At 41.2% G+C, this 19907-nt stretch overlaps 1 protein-coding gene across 2 annotated transcripts in view; it reads right to left on the minus strand.

Moving 5' to 3' along the window:
- DOCK4 (dedicator of cytokinesis 4) overlaps positions 1 to 19907 on the minus strand; it is a gene marked incomplete at its 5' end in the record, with an annotated part of 498756 nt that overhangs the window by 100323 nt on the left and 378526 nt on the right. For both annotated transcript variants that reach the window (XM_079712023.1, XM_079712022.1), the window contains 2 exons: positions 6176 to 6310; positions 8836 to 8963. In XM_079712023.1, the coding sequence (XP_079568149.1) occupies positions 6176 to 6310; positions 8836 to 8963 (263 nt within the window). The remainder of the gene's footprint in view (positions 1 to 6175; positions 6311 to 8835; positions 8964 to 19907) is intronic.

Consider the following 19907-nt stretch of genomic DNA (forward strand, 5'->3'; position numbering starts at 1 on the left):
TAGATTGAGCATACTGGGCATTTCCACCAATAACTGTGAATAAGATTATTAGATGGCTACAACAGTCTTCAAGAAACCTTCTATTATACATACCCACAATTTTCCCCAGAAACATCTCACAGAATTCTCCTGCCTTCTTCTCCTTCCCCCAACCACAGCCCATGGTGCACAAAAACTTTCAACAAATGCAGAGTATGTCTTAGACGTGGCTCCTGCTGAACTGAGGCACCTGCACTATAAATGGTGCTGAACAGAACTATGTGCAAAGAAAAGAAGCACTTATCACTTGTAAGGAACTCTGGAGTCCAATTAGTTTGAGGGTGTGAACAAACAGCCATATATGCCTCTTTATAAAATCTGCTTCCACATAAAATTAGATGTTTGAAAGGAACCGATTAAAATGGTGCTTCTTTTTTTTTTCCAGCTAGAGAGAGTATTTTAAACCTAAAAGAGCAGTTGGTAGAAGAACAAAAAGTACAATCCTTTTAGATAGTAAAAATAAGGGTACTATTATCTGGAATTATGACAATAGCAGAAGCCGGTCATCCCGTTGGTGTTACTGGGAGGCAGGGTGACAGCCGTGGTACTCACAGAGAGATGAAACACTTCACCACGACACGCTGTGGGACTGACTTTTACCTACATTATGTCTGCTTATTGTGGGCACTTTTTCTGTAAAGACTGAAGGGTGCTCAGGGTAGGACTGCCATGTAAAGACTCCCTATTCAGAAAGCCTGTTCTCTAAATAAGAGAAAATGATGAAGAAATTAGACAGGTCTTCAGTGCCCAGAGAAATGACCTTGTCAATGACCAGAACATATTTCTCACCAAAGAATTCGTTATAATGTAAGCGCTCTTTACAGGAAACTGCCCTGTTTGCTATAAAAGCAGGAAGCCCCTTTTCTTGTCACTTTAGCAAAGCTATATTGTAACTAACTTTTAAACCAGGGACCTCCATGCTCTACTCATCTCCAGCCCAAGCACACATTTCAAATCTTTTAATCACACAATACCTTGCCTAACTTGTCAGTTCTTTCCGTACAACAAAGAAGTAGAAATGAAGAATAAGTAATTAACAGATGACCAGATCTCTTCCCTAGCTTTCCCTTCAGTAATCTCCCGAACAGAATGTGTGACCAAACTGTATGAACAAGATAACATCCAGAGGAAGATCACAAGGGAGTTGACAAGCCTGCACACATTGGGGATGGCAATGACTCTGACCCCCATCTCAATGATGATGAACTGAGATTACTACCCTGTTTCCCTTTAAAACCTTTCATGGCTGAGCAGAATCTTTGGAGGTGGTTTTTGAGGGATGCTGAGTCCACCATCTCCCCAGATTGCCGGCATTCTGATTAAAGCCACCCTTCTTTTCTATACTTGTGAGTATGTAATTGATTTTGGTTAATTCAGTAACAATAACAACAACAACACAGGTATTACTTCTGCAATAATAATAATAATATTACGGACCACTGTTGTTACCACAATTACTAATGGCTAAAATGTACTGATATTGTTTAAACACTTTTACAGATTTGATGAAACCCTCACACTAATAACTTTGAGATAAGTTCAATTATTTTCTCTATTTTAAAGGCAAAGAAACAGAAGGTAAAGATACTAGGTAACTTGCCCAAGAGCATGCGTAGTTAATCAAAGGGGAGAGTAGGATTCAAACCAGGTCTGCCTGAGGACTCAAAAAAAAAAAAAAAAACAGAGCCTTAAAGCATAAAATCTAAATTGCCAAACAATTTAAGTGCATGTTTTCTCGCAAACTTCATCCCACATACCTAGAGTGAGTTTGGTTTTTCACACAGCAAGGAGCACAACATAGCTACGTGGGGGAAGGTTTCACTTTATGTGGTTCTCCTAAAATTGTAGCACACCGGATGATCAAACTGCCTGCCCAAATCCATCCACGAGCTTCATGCATTGCCTTCTCAAGTCTCTTAATTTGCACTGATTATTACGCTGTGAAGCCCTACAGGACATGCACGTCCCAGAGAAATTTGGCAGTTTCAACCCTGCCTATGGATATAAAGCAGTTTGAAAAAGTGTTCTAGCTTTTGACCTCGGGCAGTCTTTGACCACATGGAGCATTTCCTATGATTTTGTTTGCTCTGCCATTATAATTTTAGAATTGTGTTCGAGCTGTATTGCCAGGAAGCAGTTGAAATGTTACCATCAAAACCAAAATGAAGGAGCCTTTCTTCTGCTTTTGGGAAGATGGAGTATATATGTTTTTCCCAATTCCTCCTGCCAAGTACAACTAAAACCCCTCCATTATATATAAAACAAACAGAAGACGACTCTGGAAGGTGGAAAGAAAAGACTGGCTAGAGACACTGGACCCAAGGAGGGACATAGTGCTGAGTTCCCTGGGTTTTCTTTTTGCCTCATATATCCCACCCCTGGAGTCGAAGAAGCTGGCCGTCTTGAAACACCAGCTACTGCAACGAAAATCCGCCCCCCCCAAAGCCTATTCTCTTGGGCCAAAGGATCAGGAAATGGGCAGTTTAAGAAGAAAAAACTTTTAGCAGTCATTGCTCTACTGCAGCTGAATTCTGCAAAACACTTTGGCCTTTCTCACACCTGCAGAAGCCAAATGGGGAGCCAAGACTTCCATCCTCACAAGGCTGTGATGAGGCACCCAACATCTCTCTCCAGAGCGGAGAGCAAGACTGGGAGCAGGGACTTTCATGACAACTGGTCTGTGTCAGTTAAGACAATGTGAGGAACCTGGACTTCTACCTCCATCTGGCCATAATGAATTGGCACCCAACCCCTTACCCTGCCAAGTCATGTGACATAAAGCCACCTGAGGGCTTCCCTGGTGGCGCAGTGGTTGAGAGTCTGCCTGCCGATGCAGGGGACACGGGTTCGTGCCCCGGTCCGGGAAGATCCCACATGCCGCAGAGTGGCTGGGCCCGTGAGCCGTGGTTGCTGAGCCTGTGCGTCCGGAGCCTGTGCTCCACAACGGGAGAGGCCACAACAGTGAGAGGCCTGCGTACCGCAAAAAAAAAAAAAAAAAAAAAAAAGCCACCTGAAACAGGTTTAAATAAGATCCAAAGTCTTATAATACAAAAATGTCCAGATCTCAATTGAAAATCACTCATCATACCCAAAATCAAGATATAAAATTGAATGAAAAAAGACAAGAGATGTCAACATTGAGGTGATAGAGATGTTAAAATTATCTGACATAACTAATACAAAAATCAACTTAAAATGGTTCATGGACTTAAATGTAATATAGAAAACTATAACACTTTTTAGGAAAAAAGAACTAGAAGAGACCCTTCACGATACAGGGCTAGACAAAAAGAGTTCTTCAACTTGACATCAAAAGCATGATCTGTAAAAGGAAAAATTGATAAATTGGGCTTCATTGAAATGAAAAAATTTTTGCTCTACAAAAGACCTGTTAAAAGGATGAAAAAAACAATCTACAGAGTGGGAGAAAATATTTGTAAACCACATATTCAATGAAGGACAAGTATCTAGAATATATAAAGAACTCTCAAAACTCAACAGTAAAAAGCAATCCAATTAGAAAATGGGAAAATGACATAAAAAGACATCCCACTGAAGGGGATATATAGATGGCAAATAAGTATGTGAAAGATGTTCAGCATAATCAGCCATTAGGGAAATGCAAATCAAAACCATGATAAGATATCACTACCTACCTATCAGAACGCCCCCATCCCCTCTCCACTCTTCAAAGTGAAAACACCAAATGCTGACTATGGTGTTGAGAAATTGGATAATTCATCATACATTGTGTGTATGAGAATGTAAAGTGATACAGCCACTAGGGAAAACAGTTAGGCCATTTATTACAAAACTAAATATGCGACAACCACACAATTCAGCAGTCATACTCTTGGGAGTATTTATCCTGGAGAAATGAAGATTTATGCTTAGATAAAAACTTGCACGCAAATGTTTATAGCAGCTTTGTTATTAACAGCCAAATTCTTGAAACAACCAAGATGGCCTTCAGTGGGGATAGTTAAACACACTGTGGTACATCCATACCATGAAAACTACTGACTAAGGAAAAGGAACAAATTATATATAGATACACACACACAATGACCTGGATGAATCTCTAGAGGATTATGCTGACTTAAAAAAAAAAAAAAGCCAATCACAAAAGGTTATATACTGTATGATTCTATTTGTACAACATTTTTTTTTAAAAGAAGATGTTGGGGATAGGAGTTTTATTAATTAATTAATTTATTTTTGCTGTGTTGGGTCTTCGTTTCTGTGCAAGGGCTTTCTCTAGTTGTGGCAAGTGGGGGCCACTCTTCATCGCGGTGTGCGGGCCCTTCACTATCGTGGCCTCTCTTGTTGCGGAGCACAGGCTCCAGACGCGCAGGCTCAGTAGTTGTGGCTCACGGGCCTAGTTGCTCCGCAGCATGTGGGATCCTCCCAGACCAGGGCTTGAACCCGTGTCCCCTGCATTAGCAGGCAGATTCTCAACCACTGCACCACCAGGGAAGCCCATGTACAACGTTTTTTTAAATTAATTTTTTTAATCGAAGTAGAGTTGATTTACATTGTTGTGCCAATCTCTGCCGTACAGTGAAGTGACTCAAATACAACATTCTTAAAATGACAAAAGTATAGAAATGGAGAATAGACTTTGTGGTTGTCAGGCTTAAGAAGGAGGTGAAGATGGGAGGGAAGTGAGTTTGGCTGTAAAAGGGCAAGATGGGGGATTCTTGGGGTGATGGAAATATTCTGCATCTTGATTACATTAATGTCAATAGCCTAGTTGTGATACTGTTCTCTAGTTCGATAAGAGGTTATCATTGGGGAGACTGGGAAAAAGGCACGTGGAATATCTATGTTATTTTTCGCAACTGCACGTGACTCTACAATTATTGCAAAATAAAAAGTTCAGAAAAACATGAAAAGACAGAACAAAAAAATTCAAAACAAAACCCCTCAAACTTTCAAACCCATAATGAACTCCAGTGGTTTTCAGGAAAAAATGACATTTTGAGCATTTACTATGAACCAAATAATAGCTAAATACACAAAGCCAACCCTATGAGGTAGGCAGCATTTTACACATGAAATTCCATCAGACCATGAGAAATTTGCTTGCTCTTCTTTTCTTTTAATGAGGCAGTACAACTATTACACATATTAGGAAGTTTTTTCATACTCTCTTTAATCTTAGTTTGTTAAAAGAAATAATTTAACCTTACTTCCCAAACCCAGGGCTTGGCAGGAGGAATCAGGTAAATCTTAGCTCTGAAAGCAGAGGAAATAAAATTCAATGCAAGATGGTCACCCTTAAACATTCAACTTTGGCAGGAGAGCCAGGGTGGACTTTTTATTTTTTTAAGTAAAAACAAAAATTATTTTCATCAGGGGCTAGGCAAACATTCTTAAGACAGGGGTTCTATAATGCACAGTTTGTAAAAATAATGGCAAAAGGCTGACATTTTTGTAAATAATCTATATGTGAAAACTATAGCATCTACTGCCATTTTTGCAAATGGTATTTGGAAGAATGTTCTTAATCAGACCTAAGAAAAAAAATGTTTGATCAACTGAACGTGAGTTTTAAATAGAAATCAATTTATGTACCTATCCATCTATCTATGTATCTCTCTCTCTCGCTCTCCACACACACGTATAAATATATACACATATGAACCATCACATAAATTATGTCTTAATATTTCTTATAAATCATGTTATATTAGATTCATAATAGTGGAGCTTGAAGACATCTTAGAAGTTACCAAGTCAAACTTTCTCAATTCATAGCTGAGGAAACTAAGCCCCCCCTCACCCTACCCCAAATTAAGATTCTTACTAGTCATAATGAAAAATTCAGAATCAGAACTCAGGACCCCCAGCTGCTATTGCTCTATTTCACTATTCTCGCTTCCCCAAGCAATTCGATGGATGAAAAAAAAAAGAATGAAAAGTTATCAAGAAGACTGGGAATTTAGAACCAGGTTAACTTAAATTGGGCAAAGTGAAAATAAACTGCGCCAATTTGGCCTTTCTGTAATTAAAAATATCTTATATTAAAAATATCTTATATGCTGCTTATAAACAGCAACCCACCCTCAAAGTAACTGAGGCTTTAACAAGCACAACTATGCTGTTTGGTGTGCCATTTGCTTTATGGCCTTACCGTGACATCCTGGAACTGGAGACGCATGGTGGAGCTGGATGGCTGTGGTCGACTGGTGATCTCCAATATGGTCCTCAGCAGGATGTCCAGCAGGCTGGCCACTATCACATCTATTTCCTCCAGCACAGACTTTTCCTTAAGAAAAAAAATAATGTGTTCAGGAAATTGTGGCTTAAAGTATATATTAATCTCTCTTTACTGGAAAAGGGGAAAAAGCACATTTCCAAATATAGAAGCAAAGAGTCAGAGAACTCGAGAGCTTGACAGACCTGGACCTCCTCTAACTCACCTAAGTGAATGACCTTCGTTTATACAAAACAAAGGGCACGGAGATGTTAACAGCTTATCCAAGAGCATGCAACTCCACTGTGCAGTGTGTACCTGAGATACAAGTAAAATGATGGGGTGATGTTCTGGAAAGCACCCCAGACTAATTCAGAACACCAGCTATGTCACTAACATGGTGTGTGTCCCTGTGCAAGTCAGTTTGCCTTTCTGGGCCTGATTCTTCACTAAACATCCCTCTTGGTTTTAAGAGTCTATAATTTTTTGATTTCAGTTTGTGCTTACATTTATTCTTCTCATCACTGGAGTTGCACAGGTCATTTTCCAAAACTCTATTTTAAGTGCAAATGACTATTTCTATAAAAATGATTTTTTAAAATCCCTACATGTAAAGGTTAGCAAACAGCATTCAGTCTGGGTGAATACTGTTAGTTACAGACTGGACTTAATGTCATTGGTCATGGAGGGACTGCTTCTCCAAAGCAAAATTAGTACTATCTAAGCCCCCAGGACTTGAGAGAGAAATGCAAATTGCTCTGCACTGACTGTATGTAGCGGATTTGAGTTATTATACCTGCACCAGACGAAGCACTATGATTACAAATACTTTGTACCAAGGAGATTCCCTTTGCAAAGAAAACTTCTACAAAGTATGAGTTTAAAAGAGCTTTTTGGCTAGGATTTTTTTTTTTTTCTTGCGGTACATGGGCCTCTCACTGTTGTGGCCTCTCCCGTTGCGGAGCACAGGCTCCAGATGCGCAGGCTCAGCAGCCATGGCTCACAGGCTCCACGGCATGTGGGATCTTCCTGGACCGGGATATGAACCTGTGTCCCCTGCATCGGCAGGCAGACTCTCAACCACTGCGCCACCAGGGAAGCCCTGGCTAGGATTTTATGATAAACTTTCTTACACTTGTAAGAAAACTACTAAGGATTTTCCCCCAGAGCAGAGTTTCTGCTCTGAATTCCTTATCAGATAAGTACAAAAATTGACTGCAACTTTAACACTGAAATGGGAGAAAAAAAAAAAAATCACCTCTACTATCACCTGATGTTTTCAGTTTTCTGCAGTGAACTTCTGAACTTACTTTTAACTCTCAGCAATTAGAGTTAGCAAAAACATTCTAACTAGGCCCAGCAGAGCTATGCTTTATTCAGTGTAAAAAGCAATGGTCCTTCTCATGCAGGTGTCTTATACCATACTTTTATTTATTTATTTATTTTTAAATTAATTTTTATTGGAGTATAGTTGCTTTACAATGTTGTGTTAGTTTTTACTGTATAGCAAAATGAATCAGTCATACATATACATATATCCCCTCTTTTTTAGATTTCCTTCCCATTTAGTTCACCACAGTGTATTAAGTAGAGTTCCCTGTGCTATCGTACTACACTTTTAGACACAGAGCTTCTGGCCTTTTTCTCTCAAGGGCCACCTCTGTTCCCACAGCACTGGGGCCCTATCTCCACCACTTCCACTGGAAGCCCATGTCAGCTGATTGCTGAGCTCTTCAGAAGGTGATCATAAGTCAGAGGAACAAAAATGGGGAAACTAGCATAGCAGTAAAAGGGAGACAGAGAAATGAATCTTAGCACTCACTGCCAAACCCTGCTTTGTAAAGGTTGTCACAGATGAGGCTGCTTAGTGAACAGATGCAGATTGACAGAACTGAATAGGGCATACTTCATATGTTGACTTCACATCAGACCCCTGAGCCATGAACATGCATACTCCGAGTTGTCCCCATTTATAAGCAAGCATGTGGTTTTTCTCTATTGACATTGCATTGTCTAATGCAACTGTATTGCCTCCAGAGTCAGGAACACGACAGGAATTCCTAAAGCCATAACAATTGAGTGATTACTGTCATAACAATTGAGTGATTACTGTCGGGTGAGTAACAGTTGTGGTGCAAGATACTCCCAGGCTTCTGAGGCTCTCCTTTGCTTTCTCTATCTCCACGGGGCTGGGCCCAAGGCCCACGGCCAAGCTTGGACCATCATCATGCAATCTTTCACATAATGGGCCCAAACAGGCTGTCTTTGCAAGCAATAATTTATTCTCGCCACAGAGCATTCATCAAGATTAAAGACACATGTGGGAGGCTTTGAGATTTCTAATTTTTCTCATTGGGTATTCAGTTCTTTCTTGAAATACAAGTTTTAGGAAACCCAGGTTATTTGGGGTTACAGCGATCCCACAAGGTTAAAAAATAAATTCCTTTAGAAGAAAAGTAAAAAGTCCAACGCAGCTGGAAATAAAAGTGAGAGTCTCAAAGGATGACTCTTTGGTGTAGTTTATCTGAAGACTTTTAAAATTTTATTTCCAGAAGCCATTTGATGGGAACTACATCTTATAACCTGTATTTACTTACTGAGCTATTTTTCTTGATGAGACAAAATATGTTGCTAAGGATCCGAGCGCACATGATCAGGTCCTTCTGTTCTTGCAAGTGCATGTGGAGGTGATGTAACACGACAGGTAAGAGAATGTACCGGGAATCTGGAGGGAGAAGAAGCATTAGTGTCACATGGAAGAGTCCTGTGCAAACCTTGTGCAAATCCTTATCTACTCTTTAATTTTAATTGCTAAATTATTAATACATGTAGTTAGAAAGGTACTAGCTCTACAAGGTTGATATTGAAAAACAGTAGTCTCTTCCCCAACCCATGATTCCTGCACTTGCGAGACCTTTGACTCTTTTATTGAAATAGGTGTTTTTTTGTTGTTTTTTTTTACTTCCCAATACCTAAATGGCATGCTTCTCTTGCTATTTCCAGATTTTTCTTTGAGATGGATCATCTACTGACTTCCTACTATGGTAGATGAGAATTTAGTTTTTTCACCCCCTTTTCTTCTCCCCAGCCTCTCAAAAGAGTTGTATACAATTTCTGGCTAAATTAACACTTTGCGTTTGCTGTTATCCTGATTTCCAACCCTTGGTCCAAGATCAGATTTTTGTTGTTGTATTTTTGTTTTTCTCTCTCTGAAAGCTTTCAGGAAATTATTCTTGGTAATTCAAAATTTCATGACTATATGACTTGCCTTGACTCTAAATCTATAAACCCATGTCCTTCAGTGCTGGGAACTTGCCTTGAATTATTTCTAGGATTATTTCTTTCCCACTATTTCTTCTGTCCTCTGTCTGGAATTCTGACTACATTCACGTCATGAATCTCTTCAGCTGTCTTCTACTTTTCTTGAATATTTTTTCATCTTTTGTCTAAAATTCTGGGCAATTTCCTTACTTTGCCTTCCAACCCCTCTATTCAATTTTCTTATTTACACTATCATATATTTAATCTCCAAGTGTCCTTCTCATTTCCAAGTCCAGTGGTGTGGCCATACAACCTGTGCAGTCACACAGATCCCTGTGCCCACAAGGGCCCCACGCTCGTGTGGATGAAAAATTGTTTCTCGCCATCTGCCTCTACAAGGATGAAGTCACTAGCTACTGCAGTCACTGACCTTCAACACACCCTGAAAGGAGTTCAGGGTGGAGATCAGGAATGAAGCATTCTGTGCTCTGGGAAAAACTGGCAGAACAGGCCTTCAGATAGTTAGATATTTTTCAGAAGATTTTATGAGCCCAATTTCTTACATCTTCTCATATCTAGAAAAGCACTAAAATCATTAACAGAGACATCTGCTTAGCAGCCACCTCCTACCAAAACATGTGCTTGACTGCACATATCCCCCTTTGCCCGCCAAAATCACATATATACTGACCTCCCCTGCTACCTTCAGAGCAGTTCCTCAGAGCTATCTGGGAGGCTGTCTCCTGGGCTATGGTCCTCATTTTGCCCCAAATAAAACTTAACTCACAGCTCTGGGGTTGTGCGTTTTTTTGTTTTTGTTTTTTATTTTCAGTCGACACTTGGTGTAACGCTCTGCTGCAGCCATCATGAAATTCTTAATAATTTTCAAACAAGAGGTGTTGCATTTTCATTATGCAGCCATTCGTCTTTATTTCTCTGAATGATCTCTTTATAGCTTCCCATTCTTGTTTCATGGATACACTATCTTCTCTCTCTGGGGAAATCAGAGACAACTTTTTGATTTTTTTTCTCCCTTAATTATCTTTGTCTTTCAAGTTCTTTTTGTTTCTTCCTTTTGGCCTCTGCCTTTCCCATTAGAGGTTTTTCTCCAGTATTTGGTGATCTTTTATTGTCCATTCATCTTTTCAAGTGAGGTACTGAAATGCTAACTGGGAAAAAAAAATACCTGTGTGCCTAGGTAAGCTTGTGGACTGATGAGGCTTCACCACAGGGAGGAGAGACATGCAGATGTTTCATTAGGGGACCCCCAAATTTCAGAATCTGAGATGTCTGCTCTTGGGCTGGTCAGTTTCTCCAGAGAGAAATCTGCTAATCTCCTCTCTGGGGAGCATGAACCCATCATTTTCTGGGTAATGTGGAATCAAGACAGTAAGTGGCTGGTGGGGAAGTGGCTGGTAGGGGTCCCTCTGTTTAATCTGCTTACTGAGGCCCTAGTTACAGTGTGGAGCCTCACCCCCCAAATTTAGCATTGTCTGATTCTTCTGAATCCAGGCATGTCTCATTCACTTACTCTAGAGAGTAAACTTTCCATTTTTTGCTAAAATAGAGAAGGGATTGAGGTAGGGTGGAGTGGGATACTAAATATTCCTTCTAAAGATTTAAAAAATTTCTAGCACCCTTAATCTTCAGAGATACCTCATATTTTCAATTCCTGATCCTTTCCGATACCATCCTGAGTTTTCTGCAATTCTGTGGTATAAACTAGTTTGTTTCTTGGCTCTGCATCAACTCCATAAACCTGTCTGTGTTTCAGCCTTCTCTTGTCTGCTGTCAGACTTTGTAAAAACTGTTGATATCTCTTATGTGTTGTCATCTCCTCTCCCACTCTCCTGAACTTGTGAGATTCCATATTTTTAAAAAATTCCTTTACTGACCATAGATACAAAACCACAATTCAAAAGTCTAGCAAATCAATGCCAGCAATATATAAAATAAGTATTACTTCAGGACCAGATGAGGTTTATGTTAAAAGCAAGGTTTGTTTAACATCTAAAGCTCATTTTCATATACTTTCATCAGGGAAGAAAGATAAATAGGGTTGATTTCCTCTTATGCATGGTAGTTCATTCCTAAAAAGTCACTGGGAACAGTGAAATGGCAAAAAGGGAATCATTTCTCCTAGGAGAAATATATAGGTACTTGTGCATACCTCACAGAGATTACAATCTGAAATCCTAAAATCAACTCATCAAGGTAGATCCTATTTTCTTTATTTTACAAAAGAGAAAATGAGGTTCAGAAGTGTGAAGTGACCTGCCTGAGGGAGCCGCACTAACAGGGATAAACTGTTATTAAACTGGGAATTAAACTGGCCCCAGAGCTGGAGCTTCCTGCCCTCTGCTCCCACATGAGTGGAAATGGAAGCAGAGCATCGTCTTGCTCGACCTCAGCTGGGAATGTGTGCATCCTGGAACTCAAAGTGCTCACCAATCTGCGCGTGCCCATGAATGAATATAAAAGTGCCACAGTACTGATTCGGGGGCTACAAATAAGTTTCAGTGAGTCAATCTGCGAATAATAAACACATGTGTCAATCCTCCCTTAAATGGAAGTCTTATCTCGATCTCTAACTTGGCATTAGTATTTGAAATAGTAAGGCGATAGTAATCTAAAAATTGACTTATGCAGTATATATTTCAATCTTTTGAAAAAGTAACAGTGAATACGCTTATTGTCCTGAAGGTTTATTTTTCAACATGATGTCATGAGCACAAAATTAGTGCCTACCGGGGGCCAATAATGGGCATATTATTTACGAGATGTGTACTTACAAATGCCCCAGCCCCTGTCCTGCTCTGCTTGATTTTCTAAAAGATGTCATCTGTGCAACAATTCAAATGGATTAATTTTGGTTTATAAAAAACCAGGTGTCTTATAAAGAGTTTGCATAAATTACAATTCCACTTCACTCATTAAAGGAAAAGTGGATAATCTAAATAACTCTATACCTATTAAAGAAACTGAACTTGCTGTTAAGAGCTTACAAGGAGAATTCTAGACTCAGGTGGCTTCTATGAATTCTATGAAGCACTTATTGGAAGAAAGAGTATCAAGTCTACACAAATCCTCCCAGAAAATAGAATAAACATGGGATACAACTAACTCATTTTATGAGGCCAACACTATCTATGCCGAAATTAGCCAAAGACATTACAAGACAAAACTACAGATTTGACATTTCTCATCAACACAGGTGCAAAAATCCTTATAAAATTTTAACATAACACACACACACACACACACACTGATTAAATAGGATTTATCCTGGGAATGCAAATTGATTTAACACTTGAAAGTCAATCAATCAATGTAATTCACCATATTAGCAGTAGATGTAGGAAAAATGCAAAATTCAGCATCCTTTAATGATAAAAGCTGTCAGGAAGATAAGAATAGAAGGTAATTTTCTCAAATTGATAAAGGGCATTAATGAAATGCCTGCCATTAGCTAACATAATAATAGTAGAAGACTGAATGAATGCTTTCTCCTTAAGCTCAAAAATAAGGCAAGGATGGCCAATTTCACCCACTCAGTTTAACAATGCACTGGATTCCTAGACAATAAAATAAGGTATATCCATAGGTGAAAAAGTATATGACCCTGTATCCTAATGAAAATCATAAGAAATGCAAACAAAGTATTCACGATTCGGAAAGTGCCTTCATCAGCGTTTGCCTGACTTCTCTTACTGTCTTTATTTCTTTTAGGAGTGAGGTTAGAAGTCTCATATTTCTTTTAACACCTGTCACCAGGCTACCAACACAAGGAGGTATGGCCTTAGGTTCACCATCAAAACAAACCACATGAGGCACAGGCACAGTTCACTTTAAGAAAACGAACACCGAGTATTAAAACCCAAACTTGTAAAATAATTCATTGCAGGCTTCCTTTCAACAGGCAGCGTGACCGGGGAACTTAAATACTTATTTACAAATCAATTACTTGAGAAAAAGAGCCAAGAAAAGGAAACTGAAAGCTTAAATAACAGGAGTCACTGTCTAGTGATGCTTAATTAGAAAGGAAGATAAAGCTTATCTGATATGTTCTTGCAGCCAGTGGGATTTGATTTCTAAAAATCCAATTTGCAGCCAACTGTTAAGAAAATCTCTACTGCCAAAAAAGTAAGTAAGGTAGACAAATAATTCATGTGTGGTGTGTAGATTTGCTGCTTCTCCATTACTAGGGCAATATCAGCCAATGCACAGGATAGAATGGACGGGTAAATGCCAAACAAGCTGACTGGTTAAAATGCTAATGCTTACCTTTAAAAGAAAATACCTGGATTCATCAAGAAGGCTCAAAGGAAAAAGAAGGGACTTCTCTGGTGGAGCAGTGGTTAAGAATCCGTGTGCCAATGCAGGGGACAAGGGTTTGAGCCCTGGTCTGGGAAGATCCCACATGCCACGGAGCGACTAAGCCCGTGCGCCACAACTACTGAGCCTGTGCTCTAGAGCCCGTGAGCCACAACTACTGAGCCCGCGTTCCTAGAGCCCGTGCTCCACAGCAAGAGAAGCCACCGCAATGAGAAGCCAGCACACCACACTGAAGAGTAGCCCCGGCTCGCTGCAACTAGAGAAAGCCTGAGTGCAGCAACGAAGACCCAACGCAGCCCCCCCCAAATTAATTAATTAAAAAAAGAAAAAAGAAAACCCATAGCTGAACAAACACTAACTTCCTAAACATTTAACAACAGTATCCGTTATACAGGTTCTATCCTTGAAAGGGTCAAAACACTCATATTATGTATCTCATATAAAGCTCACTGTATTGTGTCTTACTTTTTCTTTTTTTTTTTTAAATTTTTTAATTTTTGGCTGTGTTGGGTCTTCGTTTCTGTGCGAGGGCTTTCTCTAGTTGCGGCGAGCGGGGGCCACTCTTCATTGCTGTGCACGGGCCTCTCATTATCGTGGCCTCTCTTGCTGCGGAGCACAGGTTCCAGAAACGCAGGCTCAGTAGTTGTGGCTTATGGGTCCAGTTGCTCCGTGGCATGTGGGATCTTCCCAGACCAGGGCTCGAACCTGTGTCCCCTGCATTAGCAGGCAGATTCTCAACCACTGCGCCACCAGGGAAGCCCCTTGTGTCTTACTTTTTGTTTTGCCTGTACACACTTGAGTGGATAAAGCCAGCTCCTGATAGCAATTTCCAGTGGGTGTGGGGCTAGGAAGGAGGAGAAGCAGCTAAAAAATGCTGATGAATTTCCTCCTTGTGGTTGATTTCGAGGAAAGTCATCATCTTTGCCTCCTCTATCAACAAAGCTTTAGACAACAATCCCTGTAGTCATCTGTCCCCACGGGAGTGAGGTCTGTGAGTCCTGTGGTGGCATGCAGGGTTGCTGGCCATTCTCCACAAACTATCCCAGCGTGGGCTGGACATCAGCAAGGACACCTAAGCAGCTGCTCTGTGGCAACCTCAGGACGGGGAGATGGTAAACCAGGTGGGCAAGAGGTCAAGCTGTGGCACAGCTTTGCATGTAGCAGAGCTGCTGGCTGCAGGGAAGCACCAGCCGCACAGGAAACCCTGAAATCAGAGCTGGGTTAGGTCTTTGTCATCAAAGCCACCAGGAATTGAACTGCCAATGTTACAGATAGCAACAAAACCTGCAAACAAGCCCTTCAGACATTAGAGGACAGACAACAATCAGAATGGAAAGGATCCCAGATGACTTAGGGGCTACATGCCATGCAGACAAAGTCAGGATCACAGAAGAAAACAAAATACAGGGCTAAGGATGATCTCTGTGTGATTCTTACCCAGTGGATTCAATCCCCTCCCACACCCCGCACCTAAAGCAAAATCCTAAGGAATGCAAAGTATCCATCAGTGGGAAAGTGCCTTTATCTGTGTGCGCCTGTCTTCTCTCAGTGATTTCTTGATTTCTTTTGGGAGTGAGGTTAGAAGTCTCGTATTTCTGTTAATGCCTGCCACAGGGCTACCAGCACAAGGAGGTCTGGCCTCAGGTGTACTTTTTACTTTTGTCAACTGTGCTCTGCTCGTGGTCTGGGACTCCAGCACTGAACACTATTCTGTTGTCATGTTCATGCTCAACCTTAGCTCAAAAGTTGCTTTTGTAATAAAACGTTCCTTCTTTAATGCACATCATTTATCCAATAGCTATCGCTGCTCCATCCTGATCCCTAGCCATGATCCAGTACCTAGTATTCACGAAACATTTATCAAGCAACTATTATGTACCAGGCACTGTTACAGAAGCTAAGATAGAACTGTCATCAAGATAAATATAGCCCCTGCTCTCTGAGGCTTTCCTTCTGGGATGAGGGTAGGAGACAGACATTAAACAACTAAATCACCAATTCTTTAGTTATTACAGATGTGTTAGGTTATCCAAGGAGTAAAAAGCCAAAGAATGAGAGTAATAATGGGGTGGGCGAGGCAGATAGAAGATTTCTGGAGAAATGAGAGTTCATCTGAGCCCTGAAGGGTGCATGGGGGTCAACTAGGCTCAGAAAGGAAGAGGAGAAAGTGGGTTCCAAGCAGAGTGAAGAAATATGGAGATGGAACCAGGCAGGCGGGCCGGGCCAGATCACAAGGCCTGGAGTGTGCCCTCGAAACAGAATATAACAACTGGGATGTGAATAAAGGAACTGGGTGGGAGTGACATCATCTGGTATGAGTTTCTGAAAGGGAACTATGGCTACACAGATGGACAGGAGAAGGGAGATATGGGGGAAAAGTATAGAAACCACTGAGGCAGGTCAGAGCAGGTGGCAGTTTGTATGGAGAGGTGGGAGCTGGGGAGGGGAGAAATGGCTGGGCATGGGAGACGCTGTGGAGGTCCAAGAGCAGTGGTGGTGGTAGGTGGAGATGAAGGGCAAAGGGAGAAGAGGGCTTCAGGAACGACTCTGAGGTCTCTAGGTGGAGAGTGTTGCCACATAGACTGTACTGTAATTTGCTACATTACTTATAACAATACCTGGAATGGGGTCTGCTCACAATAAACATTTGTTGAATGAATGAATGAGCTACACCATGAATTCTACTGGATCTGACGGGCAACTGAAATGGACCTGACATTTCTGTGTTCGTGTTTTTTTTTTTTTGCAGTATGTGGGCCTCTCACTGTTGTGGCCTCTCCCGTTGCGGAGCACAGGCTCCAGATGCGCAGGCTCAGCGGCCATGGCTCACGGGCCCAGCCGCTCCGCGGCATGTGGGATCTTCCCAGACCGGGGCACGAACCCGTGTCCCCTGCATCGGCAGGCAGACTCTCAACCACTGCACCTCCAGGGAAGCCCTGCGTTCGTATTTTAACCCAGCTTAAATGGGAAGTAAGTAGGTTGCACATCACATTATCACAGTCCAGTGTGCAGCGACTCCACGTGCTGGCACTCGCCCTGGGTGCCCAGGAGAAAGCAGCTATTCCTAACACCATACTTCAACGCAAACCACGGCAGCTGCTTGTGGCACTGGAAACAAGACACACATCCCGGCTCCACTCCCCGCCACCCCGGAAATCTGTGCATATGTGATTGAGTGACAGATAAGAAATGAAAAGATAGGGGTTCACCCTTTCCCCAGAAACGTGCTTGTTCATTCAATCAGTATTGAAGAGATCAGAAATAAGGTCAGAGAACAAAGTTGAAATTGGATGGTGAGTAGCCCAAAATATGTACATTTACCTTTATTTTCAAACGCCACAGATAAAACTTAGGGTCGGCTACGATTTTGGTGATGCATATTTTTCATTTTAAGTTCTACGTTCAGAGTGGCGCATTACCTAAAACTCCTAATTTTATCTTTTTCTCTTCTAGGGAAAGATGTGGAAATCCTTTTCCAAAGAAGCCCTTTTCTAAGTACTTCTTTAAGAACCTGCACTTTAACATGGTTTTAACTAATATATACACCTTAAAATTTTTATGTGTGCATATTTTAATAAAAGCCAAGAATAGAGACTGAACAACTATGAAAACTACGAAACTCTCAGCAAGTGCTTTCAGAGCTCCCTGATGGTGGAGGCCACCCAGAAAGGCCTTCGCTCCTAAGTTTTTCCACTTTGAGCAAGGGGACCTGGGGGAAAACACAGATAAGGGCAGTGAGGAGGGAGTGGATGAAGGAATTGAGACTAGAGGGGGCAAAACACTAAAGATATTTTAACAAAGGCTTTCTTGAGGTCTCAGGGGATTTTTCAAAAAAACAAAACAAAACTATTTTTATATTGGCTAACCAACATGAAATCTACATTAAAAAAACTAAGGTCTTTACACTTCTTCCAGTGGTCCTGCATTATCATTTTACTTCTAGGGAAAAAGAGCAGCCCTTATTCATGCAACTCTGCTCATCTTTATAAGGCCCATCTACTACAGCGCAAGCTCTGGCTAATAGAAAAGCTTTAAGCAAATGGCATTTTCAAAAGTGAAAGAACTGTAATCACTTGCAGTGACAGAGAAGTCAATACTCAACTATGCTTTAACTATAGTTCTAAGAAATAAAAGCTACCAGGCACCCGTCAACTGTAGTAATATTTCCTTCTTAAAGTTGTCAAATTAATAGATAAACCATCACACATCCTTCCTTTATATTATGGCCTAAAATGGGAGGTGGAATGGGGAGGTGGAGGCATTCATTCCCAGAATAAACTGTAAAAATAGTCTAATAGTCCACCTTCCTCCCTCTCTCCTTTACTTTCATTGCAGCCTTGTATCAAATCCACAAAAGAGCTAACAGGGACCGAGAAGTTTCTGGTGAAAAGGAAAAAAAATGACTTTTGGATGCTTTCTTAAGAAATCCCTACCCTAAGAAATCTGCTTCTTTATTTTGTAGGAAAAGAAAGTAGCACCGTCATGTTTCTCGTCATTACACACTCAGTGCACTTATCCTCACCTCTATTATCTGTGCTGAGGTTTGCCTGATAAACTGCTCAATTATCTCGAAGTAGAAATGTATATGACTTTTTCTTAGCAAGCAAATAGCTCAGCAATGACTACAGACCTCTGCTGAACAATTCAAGTGACAAGCAATGGAGCCCAGTGCAAATCTGATGCAAAACCACAGTCCCCCAGAGCCTGACCTTGCTGTCTGAGAAGACTCAGCACCTGCCCTCTCACCCCCATTGCTCAAACCATCCCTCTGCTCCCGCTCTCCACACTTCCCTGCCCCAACCTCTATACTTCAAATCTACTCTTTTTGCCATTGCTAAAGCTGTCTTCTCCAACATCATTGAGACCTTTTCCTGGCCTTCAAAAAACAGGAAGAATAGAATTGTGGGGAAAAAGGGAAAAGTCAGTTGTTCAACTTTTATACCTTAAGTATGTCTGACTGGACCCCACATGATTTAGACATCAAATAACAACTTGCTTAAATTCCAAGTCTGAGCTAAGTCTTTCAGGTCTGGCCAGATGCCCTAGACTCTCACCTTGAGGGTGCAGCTCAAAGGGGTTGACTCAGTCCTGCCTGGCTGTGGAATGCCTCCAGCCCTGAGGCTGCCCCTTGGCCCTTAACTCAAGATGGCTTGAACCTTCCTATCGCTTTTTTCATTCCCTTCTGTGGTGCTGACCTTGTATTCTGTATGTATTAGTTTCTAATCTAAGCTCAACTAGAGGTATTCTGCAGCCATGCTGCTTCCTTTGTGTGTCTCCTCCACTTTTTTTCTCCTTGGGATTTGTGATGGTTACTTTTATATGTCAGTTGGACTGTGCCATGAGAGCCCAGATATTTGGTTAAACATTATCTTGGGTGTGTCTGTGTGAGTGTTTCTGGATGAGAATAACATGTGATTTGGTAGACAAAGTAAGCAGATTGTCCTCCCCAATGTGGGTGGGCCTCACCTAATCCGTTGAAGCCCTGAATACAAGGAAAGGTGGAGTAAGGGAGGGTTTACTCTCTCTGCCTGTCATTCAGCTAAGAAGTCCATCTTCTCCTGCTTTCAGATTTAGACTGGAATTTATACAATCACCTCTCCTGGTTTTCAGGCCTTGGGACTCAGACTGGAACGACACCATCTGCTTTCTTGAATCTCCAGCTTGCCAACTGCAGACCTTGGAACTTCTCAGCCTCCATAAGCACATGGGGCAATTCCTTATAATAAATCTCCTTACACACACATACACACACGCACACAAACATACACTATTGGGTCTGCTTCTCTGCAGAACCCTAATATAGGATTCTAGTACAAAGCCAACTTTCAGAACTTTCTCTCTCTCCTAGGGGCTTGTAACATCTGCCGTCTTGTTCTCCAAAATGTTTTGAAATTTATTTTCTTAAAGTGTGGGCCAATTGTGCTCCACATGCCTTTCTAGCTAATATGAACCCCCAGAAAATAAGATCACTTTCTCAGATTCTTCTCACTACTCTATCACTAACCAGTTCATCTTTGCTGATCAGAATTCAGCTCAGAGTAGCAATTATCTTTGCCATACACAATGCTTTGAG

Source organism: Hyperoodon ampullatus (assembly GCF_949752795.1).
Source record: "Hyperoodon ampullatus genome assembly, chromosome: 9".
Classification (NCBI taxonomy): Eukaryota; Metazoa; Chordata; class Mammalia; order Artiodactyla; family Ziphiidae; genus Hyperoodon; species Hyperoodon ampullatus.